We start from the raw sequence: 18,302 nt of genomic DNA, 5'->3' as shown, positions 1-18,302 counted from the left end.
CGTTTTAACAATTTTTAAGTGCACAGTCCTGTGGCGTTAAGCACACTGTCATTGTTGCATTCCTTATGCTTTTTAATGAAAGGCAAATGAAGACAAGGTTTTTAAATCCTTCATCCTGGGATTTTGAGCCCTTGCTGACTTCCAGCAGCCCTGAGAACCTAGAGGGGGGTGTGTGTCATCCTGACCCATTTGGGGGTTTGGAGGAGGCTGTTGAGGAGTTGGGGAGGCGGTGTTCAGGCTAGGCTGATCATCACTAGCGACACAGACTGAAACAGCCTGGTAGCCTCTCTAACCTTTTTATTTATTTATTTATTTTGAGACAGAGTTTTGCTCTTGTTGCCCAGGCTGGAGTGCAATGGTGCGATCTCGGCTCACTGCAACCTCTGCCTCCCAGGTTCAAGAGATTCTCCTGCCTCAGCCTCCCAAGTAGCTGGGATTACAGGCATGCACCACTACTCCCAGCTAATTTTGTATTTTTGGTAGAGACAGGGTTTCTCCATGTTGGTCAGGCTGGTTTCAAACTCCTGACCTCAGAAGATCCGCCTGTCTTGGCCTCCCAAAGTGCTGGGTTCACGGGCATGAACCATCGTGCTCGGCCCTCTCTAACCATTTTTAAAACAACTATCAATGGGGCTAGTGGAATGTGGATAAAGTGTCCAGGATTTCTGAGCCTGAGACTAGGAGTCCATGGTCTGAGCAGAGGAGAGATGGTTTTCAACTTGACCTCCTTGGGCTCTCTGGGGTACCATGGGAGACCTGGGTAAGTGACGCTGGGAGAGATCCCCCTCTTCCCAGGCCTCAACTGCCCTTCAAATGAAAAGTCTGAGCCAGATGGCTTCTGGGGGAATTCAGGGGCTCAAGAGAACTCCTGCCCCTCACCCAAAAGTCTTATGCTCCAAGAGAGGCAGATACGGCGGACTTTCACGTTGAACCTGCAGAGAGGAGCTGGGACGATTGCTAGTAACAGAACTCTTACTTTGCTTAGAGATAATAATAGCAGTAATCATTTACTGAGGGGCTTGTTATGTACTTGTTATGTTTATATCATGTCATGTAATCCTTATCCCATTTTATAGATGAGTCTCAGAGAAGTTAAACAAATTTGCCAAGGTCACACAGCTGGTAAGTATCAGAGCTGGATCTCACACTCAGATCTCTCCTTCCAGAGCTGATGTTCCTACCCCCACACCCCTGCTGGTGGCAGCACTTCTGAACTTGACTTTCCACAGCTGCTGAGCACACAGGCTTTGCAGCCAACTTCTGGGGCTCCAGGCCCAGCTCTTCCTCGAGCTAAGTGACTTTAGGCATGATACTTATAGTCTCTGAGCCTCAGTTTTCTCATCTGGTAAAATGGGCATAATAATACGGTAGTTAGGGAAATTAAATTAAATGAGTTAATATTTGTGAAGTAGTTAAGCAGGGCCTGGCCTATCGTGAGTGACATTTAGTATTTGTTGAATTTTTAAAATAATCATGTTTGGGCCAGGCATGGTGATGTGCGCCTATAGTCCCAGCTACTTAGGAGGCTGAGGTGGGAGGATCACTTGAGCCTAGGAGTTTGAGTCCAGCCTGGGCCACATAGTGAGACTCTGTCTCTATGATTAAAAAAAATTAAATACATAAAATATTATGTCGGTTGCCAGTTTTTTGGGTCAGTTCTGCTTGAACCAGCAAATTGGAAATGTTTATTTTCAAAATAGTTTTGCTTTCTATTTCTCATCATTGAGCAATGAACAAAATGGAGTTTTTGGAATGCCTAGGAAAACACGCACATAAACACCACTGCATGTATTCGCACAGTCCAAGATGCATTTTCGTTAACATTTTAACAGAAATACAACTATTCATGAGTCTTTGCAGAGAAGGAAAAAAAATATCTTCCAAAATAGGCCATTCAATGTTGGCCAAGTTCCTTAAGCTGCCTAAAACGGGCAGCATTTTGGTGTTTTCCAAGTACAGTGTGTGTATTAGAAGCTGATCTTTTGGAATTGCTGACTGCTCCCGTCCTTTATTTCCTTTCCTTCTCTACCGATGGGGCAAGGATGTTTGCCATTCCTGGCCCTGGTGACAACTATTTGGACCCTTTAAGAATTCTCTGCTTTGTGCTGCCCCAAATATAACATCAACGAATGTCAAAAGCCACATCAGGTCCCCCAAAAAGCTGAATGGCACTGGGTCTGTCCTGGTGGCTCCTGAACCTTCTTCACTCTAGGGCCCAGGGGCTCTGAGGTCTAGCTCCTAGGGCCCCTTGGCACCATCTGGGCCCACACCTAGGATCCCTGCTGTACCCTGGCCGTGATGAGAGGTGTCCTTGACATAGCTTGCAGAAAAGACTTGAGCCACGCAGATTTTTAAATTGAGGAATTGTCAATCCATATGTCTGGGAAACTTTGTTCTGTCCGAGTCTGAGCCTGGGTGCTCTGCTAGGTGAGGGCTGGCCCAGACCCAGAGGAAGCAGGAGATGTCATCCCACATCTTCTGTGACAGTTTCTAAGCCTTGGGGGTGGGCTCCCAAGTGACCAGGAGAAACCAAAGGCCTTTGAGGTAAGTTTGTTCTTGAATTTTCCGTTGTTGGGGAAAGAGGAGACACTAGGTACCTGAAGTCCACAAAGCCAGTGAAAACCATCCTTGGACAGAGAGATTTCTCTACCTTCTCCATCAAGCCTTATGCCTGAGCTGCTGATGATGATGGAGGGGCCAGCTTCAGAGAGAAGTGAAAGTGGACACAGGTTTGAATCCTGGCTCCATCATTTTCCAGTTTGTGTGAATTTAGGCATTTCATGTTTCCCCCGAGCCTTGGTTTAATCATATGTAAAATGGGGATGATATGCTCTACCATGTAGGAATCAAATGAGAAAGCATATCGCATTTAGAGACAATTCTCCATGGGTCTCTCTGCAAATATTGCAAGCAGAAGCACTGATGGCCTTTGTTCTGGACCATCTTTTAAAGGATATATGATAGCCACAGGCATTAGAAGATACAGTGTCTCCCTTTGATGCAATGGGCAGGCATCTTTACTGCCCATTATAAAAGATTTGGGTTCCCTAGGTCCAGGGTTCCTCTCCTGTAAGGCACCTCCACTGAGTGTGCAGGTATCACCTGTCTCTCTTGGCATCACAAGGGAAACTATGATGATGCTCATTCTGTGTCATGAGGAACAGAAAGAAGTCCTTTGTCTCTGACCCAGGAGTCTTGTGCCTTCTCATGTCTTTCATGAAACAGTGACAAGCTAACTTCTTATCTTATTTAAAAAATGGATAAAATCTCAGATTCTTCACAGTTCTTGACAGTTTTGATGATCAGGATGGGGTGCTGACAGAGAAATAGCTTTCTTGAAGAGGAAAGATGAGGGTCTCACAAACCAATTCATGCAATTTGAGGGAAGTCCATGGAAATCAGCACCAAACATACTAATCAAATTGTATGGTCACATGGGCAATAAGTGGCCCACTATTTTATTTTTAATGCTTGTTAATGAGAAGGAATTGGAGAGGTGGTTGCAGGCTGAGTACTGGGAAGTAGGTTCAAAGACAGCTGCCAAAACAGTGCCTTGGTGGTTGTTAACTCTTCTCTGGGCTTCCTCACCAATCTAATCGCCAGCCTCAATCCCTGCCCCCCCGCCACTGAAACAAGGAAGCACTAAGCTTTGTCCTGGGTGGGCAGAAGGTGGCACTGCCTTTCAGATAGCAATTACAGAGATGGCCACATACACAGAGAGTGAAGGGAGGCAAACTCACTCCTACTGTGGGCAGAAACCAGAAAGGTTGTTACAACTTAGGCAGGTTCACTTGGGAGATGCGGAGATGAGCACATGATGCTTATGAAGGAAGAAGGACAGCACTCAGCCCCTCCTGCCCTCTAACATGACAACTGGAGATGCCATCCGTTTGGAGATGACAGCAATAGGTCTCAGTTTTTTTGTTATTTATTTGTTGTTGTTGTTGTTATTGTTTTTACCATGGGCCCTGGCTGCTCTAAGGGAATATACGGGAGTTTTGGCCTGCTTGGGGAGATTTCTCTGAAACAAACAAACTCCTAGAGGAAACCAGAGATGAAGAATTGGTGGGCATTAGGGTTTTTGTTTGTTTGTTTGTTTGTTTTTTGAGACAGAGTCTCGCTCTGTCACCCAGGCTGGAGTGCAGTGGCGCGATCTCGGCTCACTGCAACCTCTGCCTCGAGGGTTCAAGCTATTCCTCAGCCTCCCGAGTAGCTGGAATTACAGGCATACGCCACCACGCCCAGCTAATTTCTGTATTTTTAGTAGAGATGGGGTTTCACCATGTTGGCCAGGCTGGTCTCAAACTCCTGACCTCAGGTGATCCGCTAGCCTCGGCCTCCCAAAGTGCTAGGATTACAGGCATGAGCCACCACGGCCGGCTGGTATTAGGGCTCTTAATCCTTCATGTTGGGTTTGCAATACCAATGGTGACCCATTAGAGAATGAGAAATTGAGCCAAAGAAATCTAGATAAATTTTTGCTATCAACCCACCACCCTGGAAAACTCTCCTAGTCGTTATGTTGAAACCACATAAGAAGTTGAAAGATCTTACATCTGGGGCAGCACATGCCCTGGATTCAGGTGATCTCCTTTAACAAGTTGCTGCACTGTCTGCAGGTCAGGCCCAACTTAGTCTATGGGCATAAATCCCGTGGCCCCAGTCAGAAAGTAATGTGGCTACAGCCGCTGAGTCAAGGTATCACTAAAACTAAGCTAGAGGTGCCAACAACGATGACTGTAAGATAGTTTGGATATTTGTCCCTGCCCAAATCTCATGTTGAATTGTAATCTCTAGTCCTGGAGATGCGGCCTGGTGGGAGGTGTTTGGATCGTGGTGGCGGATCCCTCATGGCTTGGTGCTGTCTTTGTGAGAGTGGTGAGACCTGGTTGTTTAAAAGTGTGTGGCACCTCTCCCTTACTCTTTCCTCCTGCTTTCACCATGTGACGGGTTTGCTCCCACTTTGTCTTCTGCCATGAGTGAAAGCTTCCTGAGGCCTCCCCAGAGGCAGGTGTGGGCCCCATGTTTTCCTGTCCAGCCTGCAGAACCATGAGCCAATTAAACATCTTTTCTCATAAATTACCTGGTCTTAGACATTCAGGTATTTCTTTAAAGCAATGCAAGAATGTCCTAATACACTAACATTAGAATGTCCCAATATAGGGCTTAGCTGGGCCATAAGCAACCACCATGCTGGTTGAAGCCGAAAGTGAATGCACCTTGCTTACTGGCACCAAAGCACTCTCTCCCTTCGAACACCTCTGATTGCTCCCTCCTCTGCTACCACAACCTCAACTGATCTAAGGAGTAAGATGATTGGGGTGGGGCCGGGCGTGGTGGCTCACACCTGTAATCCCAGCACTTTGGGAAGCTGAGGTGGGTGGATTACGAGGTCAAGAGATCAAGACCATCCTGGCCAACACGGTGAAACCCTGTCTCTGCTAAAAATACATAAATTAGCTGGGTGTGGTGGCGCGTGCCTGTAGTCCCAGCTACTCAGGAGGCTGAGGCAGAAGAATTGCTTGAACCTGGGAGGCAGAGGTTGCAGTAAGCTGAGATCAAGCCACTGCACTCCAGCCTGGCGACACAGTGAGACTCCGCCTGAAAAAAAAAAAAAAAAAGAAAGAAAAAGATTGGGATGGGGCTAAAGTCTTCTTGTTCCCAAGGGGGCTAAAGTTGCTCTCATTCAAGCACCCCGAGGAGCTTTAGAGAGGAGAAGAACTGAAATCTTTATGGGTTTGTGGGAGACAGGCAGCCAAATCAACATCCTACCCATGGTGGGAGGGGAGCCTGGATTCAGCTAATGTACTTGAGTAGGTTCACTGAGGGGAAGGGAAACTAACATGATACTTTGGGCCACGTCAATATACTGCTATTGTGGCTTCTACATCTAAATGGCTGGCAGGAATTGGCGATATGATGCTCGTGCTTCCCTGTCCCATAAGGGTCATTGAGATTCTCTCAATGGGGAAAGTTCATACACAGAGAAATGCTGATACCTTTGGGGCCCCACAATCCTGATGACCCCTTTGAGCTATAAGAACAAAATGTGACAGGTGATTTTGCTGATCAAAGCTTCTGGCTAAAGGGAGAAACTTTATATGGTTTATACTCCTTTATAAATTGTCTGTTAGCTTGCTACCGGGCTTAGTGAAATTGAGCACCTAACCAAACAGGGGCCTTGTGACTGCATGGTCTGATATTCCCATTTGGGGTGGGTCAACTCAGATTCAGTGACTAACAAGGTGGGAAAGGCCAAGTTCTATTCATCCAATGGGAACGGTTCACCTGGCCCCAGCAGCATCTCAGTTTTACATCCCTGTGGGGAAACTTGATCCCACCCTATACCATCTGAAGCAAAGCTGCTGGCTCAGTGTGGACCTTGATCCACAGAGGATCCCCCAAATGACTTGACCTGGTTCACTGATGGTTCAACTGAGCCAAAACCCAACGGTGTCCACCAGGCTGCTATGGCTGTCCAACCTCAGTGTCAGCTCTGTGGAACCAGAAATGAGCAGAAATTCATGCTGTTTTCACAACTCAGGCCAACTCCCTTTGATGAAGCTTGTGATATTTTTACTGACTCTTGGATGTAGCCCATGGCTTGGTTGTTTGATCTGCCACTTGGAAAACTACAGACTGGCAGATTAAAGACATCCCTCTTTGGGGTCACCAACTGGAAACATTTGAGGCTGCTGATTGAATTACCTGGGTCACTCCTGTAGATGCCCATCATAAGGGCCTGTTCTCTGATGAGACTGACTGGCAAGCTGGCTCTGCTCAGACTGCCCCCATTGCTGCCTAGACCTGTCATCCTATCAGACCTGTCAATACCTCTACCTCATAGAGATACACTAAGTAAAGGACTCCATGCTTCTACCGTTGCCTGCCAGACTCGTGACTCCTGCCAAAAGCTGACCTGGATGTCTTTCGGTGGGCATGGCCTCTGTCTGCTTATAGCGGATTGACTACCTTGAACCTTGGACCCCATCTGGTAGCTATTGTTGGCTGCCTCACTTCTCTTGACACGTTTTCAGGTTCTGGCATTGCTGTTGCAATCTCACTGGCCAATTCCAGCTGCAACTTTGTGATCCTTGAAACTTATCTGTCTTGTCTTCAGTTTTCTGGACAATTTATAGCTTGATAAGAATGCATTTGGGCTGGGCATGGTGGCTCACGCCTGTAATCCCAGCATTTTGGGAGGCTGAGGCAGGCGGATTGCTTAAGGTCGAGAGTTCAAGACCAGCCTGACCAACATGGTGAAACCCCGTCGCTACTAAAAATACAAAAATTAGCTGACTGTGGTGGCAGGCACCTGTAATCCCAGCTACTTGGGAGGCTGAGGCAGGAGAATCGCTTGAACCCAGAAGGCAGAGGTTGCAGTGAGCCGAGATTGTGCCATTGCACTCTAGCCTGGGCAACAAGAGCGAAACTCCATCTCAAAAAAAAAAAAAAAAAAGAGAGTACGTTTGATTGCAGAAAGCACCCAACAATGGGCTGACCATCAAGGTATTCGATGACCTTCCATGCTTCCTGCCATCCACCGGCATCCAATACTGCTGAGTGTTGGAACAACCTCCTCAAAATTTGGGTAGAGGTTTCCAACTCTGTCTCACCATCTCCTAGTCTACACACCTGAATAAGGCAGTTTGGTCATTGATTCTGGCTGTCCAGAAAGAGATCATTTACTCTTGGCCACTTTCTGGGTAATGACCAGGATGAAAGAGGTGGGGGGTTTATAAAGACCAATTCTGAGACTGGGCATGGTGGCTCATGCCTGCAACACCAGCATTTTGGGAGGCCAAGGTGGGTGGATCGCTTGAGCACGGGAGTTTGAGATCAGCCTGGGCAACATAGCAAAACTCCATCTCTACAAAAATACAAAAATTAGCCGGGCATGATGGTACTTGCCTATGTTTCCAGCTACTCAGGAGAGCCTGGGAGGTTGAGGCTGCCGTCAGCTAAGATTACACCCCTGCATTCCAGCCTGGCACCAAGGTGAGAACCTTGGTTCAAAAAAAAAAAAAAAAAAAATCAATTTTGAAAATTTGAGATTCTGCTCTAACAATTCCTGGGTCTTATACTTCTTACTTCTCCTGAATGGCCAGCCTCGTCGATACAACCTACAGTTGATAGTTTGGCCAAGAGGTTCACTGCAGCCTTGACTTCCCAGGCTCAAGCGATCCTCCTACCTCCTCCCTCCCGAGTAACTGGGACCACACACACGTACCACTACACCCGGCTAATTTTTGTATTTTTGTAGAGATGGGGTTTTGCCATGTTGCCCATGCTGGTCTCTTGGGGATTCAAACTGAATTCTGTTTAAATTTTATAAAAATATCCTGTTGCTCTTGTACCTGACCCTTCTGGAAGAAAAGTCTGGATACAAGTAAGGCACAATCGGAAAAAAGGTGAAGTTACAGCTACTGCAATGGAACACACTGCTTTTGGGTTAGTGGAAGAAAAGCAACACCCCAGCACCTGGGAAAGGGTGGACACTTTAGATTTCAGGAGGCTTTCTCACAATGGAAGATGTCCTGGTGCAGCTCTCCCAAACTGTTGCAAGTGCCTTAAATTTAATAACTGCTGGGTTGATCATCCTGCACCAGACGGCTCTAACCATTATCTGGTTGCCATTTCCCTTAACCTTACTGAAAAACTAAGAAGTTAAAGGAAATAGCATGAGATAGCCCAGCTCCTGCACCTCCCATGCAAAACACCTGTCAGCACATATGGATGTCTGCCCCGCCCCACACACATTGTTCGACAGACGCCTTGGAAGGCGGCAGGGCATGCATCATTTCATGGAATGATGAATGGTACCTGACTGGTGGTGTAGACAAACAGGACAGATTGGACTGACTGCCCTTAGGCAGTCTCTTCAAAGACACATAATTTGTTACACAGGTAAGAGATAACTCTTGCACCATCAGGCCTCTTGTTTTATGCTCACAGTAATGCTTCAGTTTCAGTGGGATAGTGCCTGCTTTGCAGGGGAGAAGCAAAAGATCAGAGAAGTCAAGCGATTGCTTAAGGTCACATGGCCAAGTGTTGGCACTGGGTTGTGACCAGGTCTGCCTGACTTCAGTTCCAGTGCCCCCTAAATTTGGCCTCAGTAGTTTTTTCCCTTATCCAAAGTGTTGGCATTCTTTCACGTGCCCCACAGACCCTGGCCTGTAGCATTTCATGTCTCTTGGTTCCGGATACCACCAGATCTAAGCCTGGAGAGGCTTAGAAGGCTGGGGGTAGGGGTCGGGGCACAGAGCAGCCAATGGGCTCCCTAATGCCCCCTACTCGTAGGGGAATCTCCGTTGCCTCATCTGTGAAATGGGTCTAAGACATGCTTAGGTCTTGTGGTGAGGAAAAAATGTGCTCAAGAGCAGGAAAGTGCTTTGGAAAATGGGAAGTACTGATGTGGACAGTGTTGTGGTCTGAGACATGGCCCAGGAGAGAATGAAAGGCTTGCCAGAGGGCCTGGGATGGACAGAGCAGAGTGGAAAGGGCTAATCAGAGTCTGGGCCAGGGTTTTCTCATGAGCTGCCTTCTTGTGCCTGAAATCCCAGATATGGCTTTGAGTTAAGCAGTGCATCTTCTAGACTCTCCTTTTTTTTTTTTTAGACGAAGTTTCGCTCTTGTTGCCCAGGCTGGAGTGCAGTGGTGCGACCTTGGCTCACTGCAACCTCCGCCTCCTGGGTTCAAGTGATTCTCGTGCTTCAGCCTCCTGAGTAGCTGGATTACAGGTGGCATCACCACGTCCAGCTAATTTTTTTATATTTTTAGTAGAGACAGGGTTTTGCCATGTTGACCAAGCTAGTCTCAAACTCCTGACCTCGGGTGATCCACCCACCTCGGCCTCCCAAAGTGCTGGGATCACAGGCGTGAGCCACCGTGCCTGGCCTAGACTCTCCTTTTAAAGCACTCCTCCTGTTTAGAGCAGTGGTATTGTACTTTACATATAACATAATGGAAGCCCATGCACATGGAATCTTACATACATTCTCTAATGGGATAGTTACCACTGGGTACTCACACTAACCCCTTTGTCCTGTTGTGCAGATATAGAAAAATGAGGATGGCAGGATCTCAGTAATTTCTCACAAGAAATAAGAGACAGAGTCAGGGTTTGGACTGAGATCTTTCTTGCTACAGAGACTAGTTGTTTTGGGGCTCCTCAGCTTTTCTAGCCCCCTAACTCTCATGCCCAAAGAAGCCAAACACACTGAGGCTGGGGCCTCGGCAGAGCAGACCCAGAATCCTCCCCCATGGTGGGATCCCAAAGTGACTAAACGCCAGGTGTTCACATGTTCACCTTCTTCTGGGCTGGAAGAGGCAGCCCCAGACCACTATGGCTCTGAGTATATGATCATCTCTCTGTGACATCACCATAGCTGTTTCATCCTGGGTCCCTCTGCTTACCCCAGGGTGACTTTTGTTCCTCTTTCTATGATGCAGCCAATTTTAGAAAGATGGATCCTCCTAAAATTCAGCCTTAGCCAAGTCAATGCTCTTGCAAAGCCTTCCATGGCTGCCCGTCGAAGCCTGAGCTCTTCCCGGCGAATAGAAGGCCCTTCCTAGTCTGCAGCTTCTCACCCTCCCTAGGCTGAGCTGTCATGCCTTCCCGGTTTGTGACCCCAAGCCTTTGCTTCTGTTCTTCCTAGAAGGCCCTTCACCCACTCCACTGGTGAACTGCGGAAAGGAAATTCTTTTCTGTTCGTTTAAAATGGTGATTCTTGTGAACATTTAATGTTTTTATTAGGAGATACATGCATGTGGACCAAATGGCATATAGTGACAATTGTCTCCTCCCACTCAGGCCCAGCCACTGTGATCCCCTGGAGCTACCTGTTGGTTGTGTGTTTTGGAGTCTTTTGCTATTTTGCTTCTCAATGCTCCTGCTTACCTGTCCCTTCCTCAGGGATGCATCCCCTAACAGCTCTCTCCTCACCTGGCACAGGTAGACCTTGAGTCCTCTCCGAGGGCTCGCACAGCCCCCAGACACCTGTCCTTGTTCCAGCCTTTGGCACATGCTATTGTGACTGTCTGTTTACAGAACTACCGTCTCCCTAGCCTGGGAGCTGCCTGAGAGTGGCAACTGTGTTGTATTGGGGTCTGTGTCCCCAGGAGGAGGCGAGGACCATGGCACATGGTGGGCAAATGTAGGTGATGTTGGAGGACTGAGGGGTCTTCAGATGGTGATGGCACAGTGCCTGGAGCTGCTGCATTGCACAGAACTCCCCTGGAAAGGGAGATTTGCTTAAGAAGTGGAGCAGGGGAAACCGAGGAGATGGTGGAGGGAGGTGGGGTGGGGAGCAAATAGCTCCATGTTCACCCCACACTACAGAGCAGAATAAATTCCAGATGGATGAGACTGCAAAATGTGAAAACAATGAAATCATAAAATAACTAACATAAAATGTTCGTGATTTTGATCTCTGGATGGGAAGGGCTTCTCTAAGCACAGCAGTAATGGAAGGAATTATAAAGGAAAAGATGCGTATATTTGAATACTTAAAATTGGAAACTTCTATACATCAAAACACATCATAAATAGAATAAAAATAAAAAGAAATATGTAAAGAGCACTTACAAATCAAAAAGAAAAAGAGTCTGAAACCCAGAATGAGAAAAAACGGGCAATGGATGTAAAAAGGAAATCAAGAGGGAAAATTTCAGTGGCTAAGTATATGGAAAAATGCTTAATCTCAGTAGAAAACAAAAGATTCCATTACAAGAGGGAGATGTTGTTTTTCACTGATCACTTTGGTCAAAGTATTTTTTTTAAAGTCATGCTCAGTGGGGCTGAGATAAAATGAGATGGGCGAAAAGCATGTTCTCCTTCCATGCGGATGAGGCTATAATGGCAGCTGCTTTCAGGAAATCAGTTTCTCAATCTGGATCAAAAGCCTTAAAAATGTTTGTACCCTTTGTTCCAGCAGTGCTGCCTCTGGGGATCTTTCCTGAGAAATATTCATTTTTCTATAACGGAAAAAATTCTGAAGCAGTCTAAATGTCCCATAATAGGAAATTACAGAAATGATGGCACATCTATGTGTCAAAATATTATACAGCTTTTAAAAATTGTGCTTCATTGTTAATGGCACTTGCATTTGGGGAATGGCGGGGGGAGATGGAGATACAACTGGATTTTTTCTTTCTACTTTCTGTTTTTCTGGACTGGTTACCTTACCATACACATGTATTATTGTTATAAAGAAAAGTATCACGTTTTAGAGTATTTTTTATTATATAGAAAACTTATCATTAAATAATGCTGAATGGGAAAAAAAGCAGGTGATAAACATACATATGTGTAATGTGATTACTTCATTTATACATATATACATAGATAATGTAGTAAGCACTGAATTCAGCCCCTAGCAGAATGAAATGGTGTATATATGCATGCACATTTATAATAATAATATTAATGATATAAATGCATGCATATATGAAGTTAGGAATGATTTTTGCAATCTTTTTCTTTTATAGTTTCCCACATTTTAAAAATTTTCTACATGGATCATATATCATTTTCATTCTATTAAACTTCATTATGAATTATAATTATAAAAGGTTTCTCCACAATAAATGTTGAACAAAAAGGATTTGCCATTAAATCTCAATTAAACATCTCTGGCTGCCGGTGCTCTGCTTAGTTGAAGTTTGACTCTATTAAAAGACAATAAATAAATCCTCAGGCCAGGTGAGGTGACTCATGCCTGTAATCCCAGCACTTTGGGAGGCCGAGGCAGGCAGATCATGAGGTCAGGAGATCTAGACCATACTGGCTAACGCGGTGAAGCCCCATCTCTACTAAAAATACAAAAAATTAGTCGGACATGGTGGCACGTGCCTGTAGTCCCAGCTACTTGGGAGACCGAGGCAGGAGAATCGCTTGAACCTGGAAGGCAGAGGTCACAGTGAGCCGAGACCGCATCACTGCACTCCAGCGTGGGCGACAGAGCGAGACTCCGTCTAATAGATAAATAAATACATAAATCCTCACATTTGTATCATTTAATAGTGGACTTCCACACATGACTGCCTCCCTTGATCCCCGCAGCACCCCTGTAAGGTACTGAGATGAAGGAAGATCACACGACATATGGAAGTAGCAGACACACACACACACACACACGCACACGCACACACGCACACAAATGTGCTGTGACCTTGGGTGAATCACGGTCTTCAAGGGCTGCAATGTCACACAAGCCCCGTGGGGCAACTTTTGATGAACAAGCCGTTACACAGCTTTCTAACTGGGCCTCCTGGCCTCCCTGTGGTCCAGTGGGCACTGGTGGGATTTGGCAAGGCAGCAGGGGAGGAGCGGAGCACCCCAGGGTCCTTGTGAGGGGATGGGGGCATCTCATCTCTCATTTGGCTTTCAGAGAAGGCTTCCTGTTGCTGTCCCTGACTAAGATCCCCCCCTCTTGTTGCCCCACAAACCCGCCCTTCTCAACCCAACAGTGGGTTTGGCAGTGCGGTGGCATTTCCTTGGAAGAACAAAAGAGAAGACTGTGTCCTGCAAATGCTTCCAGGGTAACTGCCTTCCGTTCCTTCAGTCATTGAATTCATGTGTGATTTCTTTCTGGGGCAGACAGGACACAGAGCGTTCTCTCAGCCTCAGGGCAGAAACTCCAGCTCACAGACACACTGAAAATTCTCGTGAAAGGAGCCGACATGACCAAGATTAAGGGGGAAGCATCACACTAGACATGTTGGTCATATACACTGGAGGCCAGCCCACTGAAAAGCATTTAGGAAGCAATAACAATAATGATGAAATAACAACTATTGTTTATTGAACACCTTTTATGTGCCATCCATTATCTCATTTAATTGTCCCATCATCCCTGTGATGGGCAATGTTATACCCATTTTACAGATGATGAAACTGAGACTCAGAAAGGTAAGATGAGAACCTGTTCCAATACCATGTGAGTAAATGGCAGAGTTGAAATTCAAATCCCAGTTATTCTCCCTCCCTTATTAATGTCCAGAACTTACCTAGCATACGGTATTCTCAATGGGGGTTATTAGAAATAGATGGATTTAATGAGTACCTGTGAGTACCCACTAGATGCCAGGCCCTGGCTATGGTGCTTTTCATGTGGCATCTCATTTAACCTTTAGAATAGCCTTTGTGAGATGCATACGGTTCTCATTTTATGAATCAGAAAACCGAGGCCCAGAAGTTTGTCCAAGGTTACAATGAGCCAGATAAAGGCCTTTTTAAAGAAAAGCACCCAATGGGAAGAATGAATGAGGAATAACCTGGAAGTAGGGATCAGAGTCCCAGAACCCAGAAGGACAGGAGGATGGGGTGGATACTGTCTCCGCTCACAAGAGGCAGCAGGGGGTTGAGGGGTAACTGTGATTTTTGGACAAGCCACCGCCCTGGCCTCAATCTCCTCAGCTGAAAAATGGGGCCACCAATCCCTACCATACTGGGTTGTCATGAGGATTAAATGAGATGATGCACACGACGTGCTTAGAGCAATACCTGCTTTCCCTTCCCCTGCTGCTCTCTGTCAGTTGCTCAGCACTCTTGGGGGTGGGTCCTGTAAAACCAGCCTGGCATCCCACCCTACCCCCATCCTGATCTAGCACCAGTGTATACTAAGAATTTATGGAATGAGGACCAGCTGAGCTTGTGCAACTCACTTATCCTCTCTGGGCCTCAGTCTGGACCACCAGGGTGGTGGGGGGCAGGGGATGCTGGATGGGACCATCTCTGGGAGCCTCACCAGACCCAGCTAAGCCCCATTCCTGTCTTTCTCCTACCCCCGGCTTCTATTACCTTCGCTCTGAGTCTGAGCACAGGCAGCACACACAGGCTCTGCGGGCTGAAGCAGCTGCCCATTGTCCCAGGAACTGTCCCTGAAGGCTTCTTCAAAGGGATCCCCTCAACATACTCTAAGTGACAGATTCAGCCTTCTTTCTCCCACAGCCCCTAGCAGAGGCCCTCCTGTTCCAGCAGTGGACAGGAAAGTGACTCAGCCCCCACGGCCCCCTCCTCAGACTCACGCACCCGCAGCCTTTGCTTTGGAAAAAGGGTGGTTTTCATTTCTTTCCTTTTTTTTCCTCTTCAAGCACTCTTACTTGTTCTGTCCCTGAGCTGTCTCTCCCATGAGTCTCCGTGGTCTGGGCCAGAGGTCTATGGCCAGCCCTTCTCCGTCCTCTCCTGGTGGAGGGTCCCAACAATGGAGCGGGCTGTGTGGCCCTACTGTGAGTAGGGGAAGGGGTGGGCCTCTGGAGGCCCCCACTGGCCCTCTATTATATTGGCTTCTATTAAATTGAAACACATAGCACATCTATTACACAATAAACCACAGCTATTTCATGGATCAAATTAAGTTTTATTTGGGCAAATTACAACCTTTCCTACAGTTGTGCCTTTGTGAGGCCATTCCTTTTTAATAAAAGCAAGCATTTCTGGGGCTGGCCCTCCTGGACCAAAGCACCATGGTGGGTTGGGGACTCAGGCCGGGGCTGGCAATAGGGTGGGAGCGTGTGTGCGTGTGTGAGAGAGATGGGAATTCTTGGGGCCCCTCTTGGGAACAGATTTGGCCTCCTCCTCCCCCTGCCTCCCCATCCTGAGGTTGCCATGGGAGTCTGCAGAGAACTTCTCATTAAACAAGAAAAAAGCAGCAGCAGCAGCAGGAAGGCATTTCCCGGAATCTGGGAGGAAGCATGAGTCACTGGCCTGCTAAGTGAGCCCTGCGTGGCCACTGCGGCCCCAGCCCAGGAGGCCTGGAGTGCAGGGCCAGCCATCAGAGCTGCACCAGGCCAGCCCGCATAGACACGCCCGCTGCCCAGGCTGACGCAGGCTCCAGGAATGCAAACAAAGCTGGGCGGAGGGGCCTTCCGAGGGCCAGGGCACTGGGCCAGGAAGGAGGCAGCAGGCCTGCAGGAGAGGCCTGCGGAGGGGCCTTGGGCCTCAGACAAGCCCCTCTCTGGTGTCCTTGGAGCCCAGGATACCTGGCTGGTAAGGCTTCTAACTCTGGGTGTGACCTGGCCTAGCACTGCCAGCTCTGGCCTTCAGGCTCCTTGTGGGGCAGGGACAGGTGTTGCTCCTAGATCGGAGGTTCTCAAAGTTGGTCCCTGGACCAGCAGCCTGAGCAGCACCTGGGAACTTGAGAGAAGTGCAGATCCTCGGCTCCCCACTACACACCTACTACATCGGAAACCTTGGGGTGCAGCCCAGGGATCTGTGATTAACAAGCCCTCCAGGCAATTCTGATGCATGCTGAAGTTTGAGGACCACTGCATGCAATAATCTGTGGGCCAATATCAAACCCACATCTGCTAAAAAGTCATTCAGCAAAGTGAGATCTAAGGCTTAAGTAGTGCTCACTGTGTGCCGGGTACTGAGCTCACTGCTTTGTGTATACTAACTCATTTAATCCTCAAGCCAACCCATTGAGGTCAGGTTCTATGATAACTTCTCCATTTTACAGGTGATATAAATGCTGCTTTTTCACCAGAAGCCACAGTTCTGGGATCTCAGAAGTGATGGATGATGCTAGGCCCAACTCATAGATTGGCCCGTGCCGGCTAACTAGTATGGTAGCTGGCTGGCCATTCCCTGGGTAACTTGTCTTAAAATGCCCTTCAGAAGCTGTCCTGACGCCTAAGAGGTGGAGCAGTGGGGAGAACCCTCACTCCAGAACTGGAGAATCAGGCAAGTGGAGTGAGAGAAGCAAGAAGAGGCCTGAAGGAAGTGAGGCCTGAGAGGGATTCAGGGTCCCATAGAAAACTGCTTCTCCAAATGGGATCCCTGGCCCAGCAGCAACAATGCCTGGGAGCCTATCAGAAATGCAGAATCGTGGACCCTACTCAAGACTTGCTGAATCTGAATCTACTCGTTAATAAGATCCCCAGGGATTTGTGAGCACATTCAAGTTCAAGAAGTCCTGGGTGAGGCACACGGGCAGATCCCCAACCCCTTCCCACTACAGGATCACGGGGATCTGGGATCTGCGCCATGCTCAGTCCAGCTCCATGGGGTCTCTGGCTCCCTCACTGGCACAAGCATCCCCTCGGTTAACCCTGGAACTTGAGGTCCCTGGAGGAAGCCTCCAGTTCTTAAAACCCCACAGCCAAACTAGTACAGTGAGTGGGAGGCTCTCACCCTTCTGAGTCGCCACTTCCTAAGGTAGAGGATCTTCACTTCCTTTATTTCTTTTCCTAGACTGTGGGCTCTGGGTTCTAACCCAGGCTCTGCCACTTACTGACTGTGATCCTGGAAGTTGCTAAACTTCTCTGCACCTTGGTTTTCCTTTTCTGTAATACAGAGGTAACACGTTTTCTTTTCTTTTTCTTTTTTTTTTTTTTTTCCGATTTGTATTTCCCTTTTATTGTATATATTACCAACAAAATCCTGACCTGGGAATCAAAAATTTAATATAACCTCAGTTTAACACCATTAAATAAGCTAAATCACAGAGTAATACTGGAATGTTACCCAAATTAATAAAGTACGCAAATGGCCAATTATTACATTCCCTATTTCAAAAAAGAGGCATTAAGCATTCATGTCATAAGTTTATTGACAAACATATCTAGTATGCCATATGAGTTAGAGTTTGATCCATTTCCAGAGGCTGTAGCTCTTAAAATCCTCTTCATATCTGTTAAACGGATGAACTGAAACATCCTTATGATTTAAGCAGTTGGTGTCTTACTATAAGGAAGGGTGCAGCAAATGCAGATCCAAAGTATAAACACATCTCAACTAGTAACGCCCACTTGTTTTCCACTGAAAATGGCGAATTCTTCCCAGGGCCCTCCTCGTAATGGCTCCTACGGACCACAGAGGTTGTGAACCTCCGGATGCTCTGACCCAACATAGTGCTGCTGGAAGCTCTGCGAAAGGCGCAGAGACCGAGGACGGATGAAATGGCAGCATCTCACCAAGAACTTGTTTTCACGACCTTGTTCCCATGCTCTGAGGTAACACATTTTCTAGATCATACCTTTTTTCGGTGCATATATCTAAGCAAATATATACATCATGCTTAGAAGAGCGGTTGGCACATAACGCCATGAACATTCGTCACTTGCTGTCAGCCTTCCGTCTTTCCCTCCTCTGGGTGACCCTTGGGCTGGGGTGGGATGAAAGGAAGGTGGTGCTGACCTGTGAGGAGTCAGAGAAAGCAGTGCAAAGGCAGGGATACTGGACTGGAGGTGACTCCTGTAGGGGGAAGAAGGAAATGTGTTTGTATGACACTGGGGTATGCCCGGCTCAGTGCCAGGCACTTTCTTCCCTTCCACAGTTATACCAGGATAGTGCTGTT

The 18,302-nt window shown here is 47.3% G+C and overlaps 1 protein-coding gene and 1 long non-coding RNA gene across 2 annotated transcripts; one reads left to right on the top strand and one right to left on the bottom strand.

Annotated features, from left to right (window-relative positions):
- Positions 1-15,855: 15,855 nt before the first annotated feature.
- On the top strand, positions 15,856-18,302 carry LOC117071609. Its single transcript, XR_004432381.1, has 3 exons — positions 15,856-15,991; positions 16,464-17,302; positions 17,959-18,302. It is a non-coding gene; the product is annotated as an uncharacterized LOC117071609 (long non-coding RNA).
- Positions 17,345-17,959, bottom strand: LOC117071608 (cytochrome c oxidase subunit 7C, mitochondrial-like). Its single transcript, XM_033191708.1, has one exon. The coding sequence runs from the start codon at positions 17,853-17,855 to the stop codon at positions 17,664-17,666; it is 192 nt and encodes a 63-aa protein (XP_033047599.1). The 5' UTR covers positions 17,856-17,959; the 3' UTR covers positions 17,345-17,663.

The sequence above is a fragment of the Trachypithecus francoisi genome, unplaced genomic scaffold (genome assembly GCF_009764315.1).
Source record: "Trachypithecus francoisi isolate TF-2019V2 unplaced genomic scaffold, Tfra_2.0 Lachesis_group3, whole genome shotgun sequence".
In the NCBI taxonomy this organism is placed as follows: domain Eukaryota; kingdom Metazoa; phylum Chordata; class Mammalia; order Primates; family Cercopithecidae; genus Trachypithecus; species Trachypithecus francoisi.
The sequence above is the reverse complement of the archived record's forward strand: the minus strand, read 5'-3'. Positions and strand labels throughout refer to the sequence as shown.

Excerpts from the sequence above, each read along its gene's own strand:
- LOC117071608 (XM_033191708.1), bottom strand. The coding sequence starts at position 17,855 with ATGTTGGGTCAGAGCATCCGGAGGTTCACAACCTCTGTGGTCCGTAGG.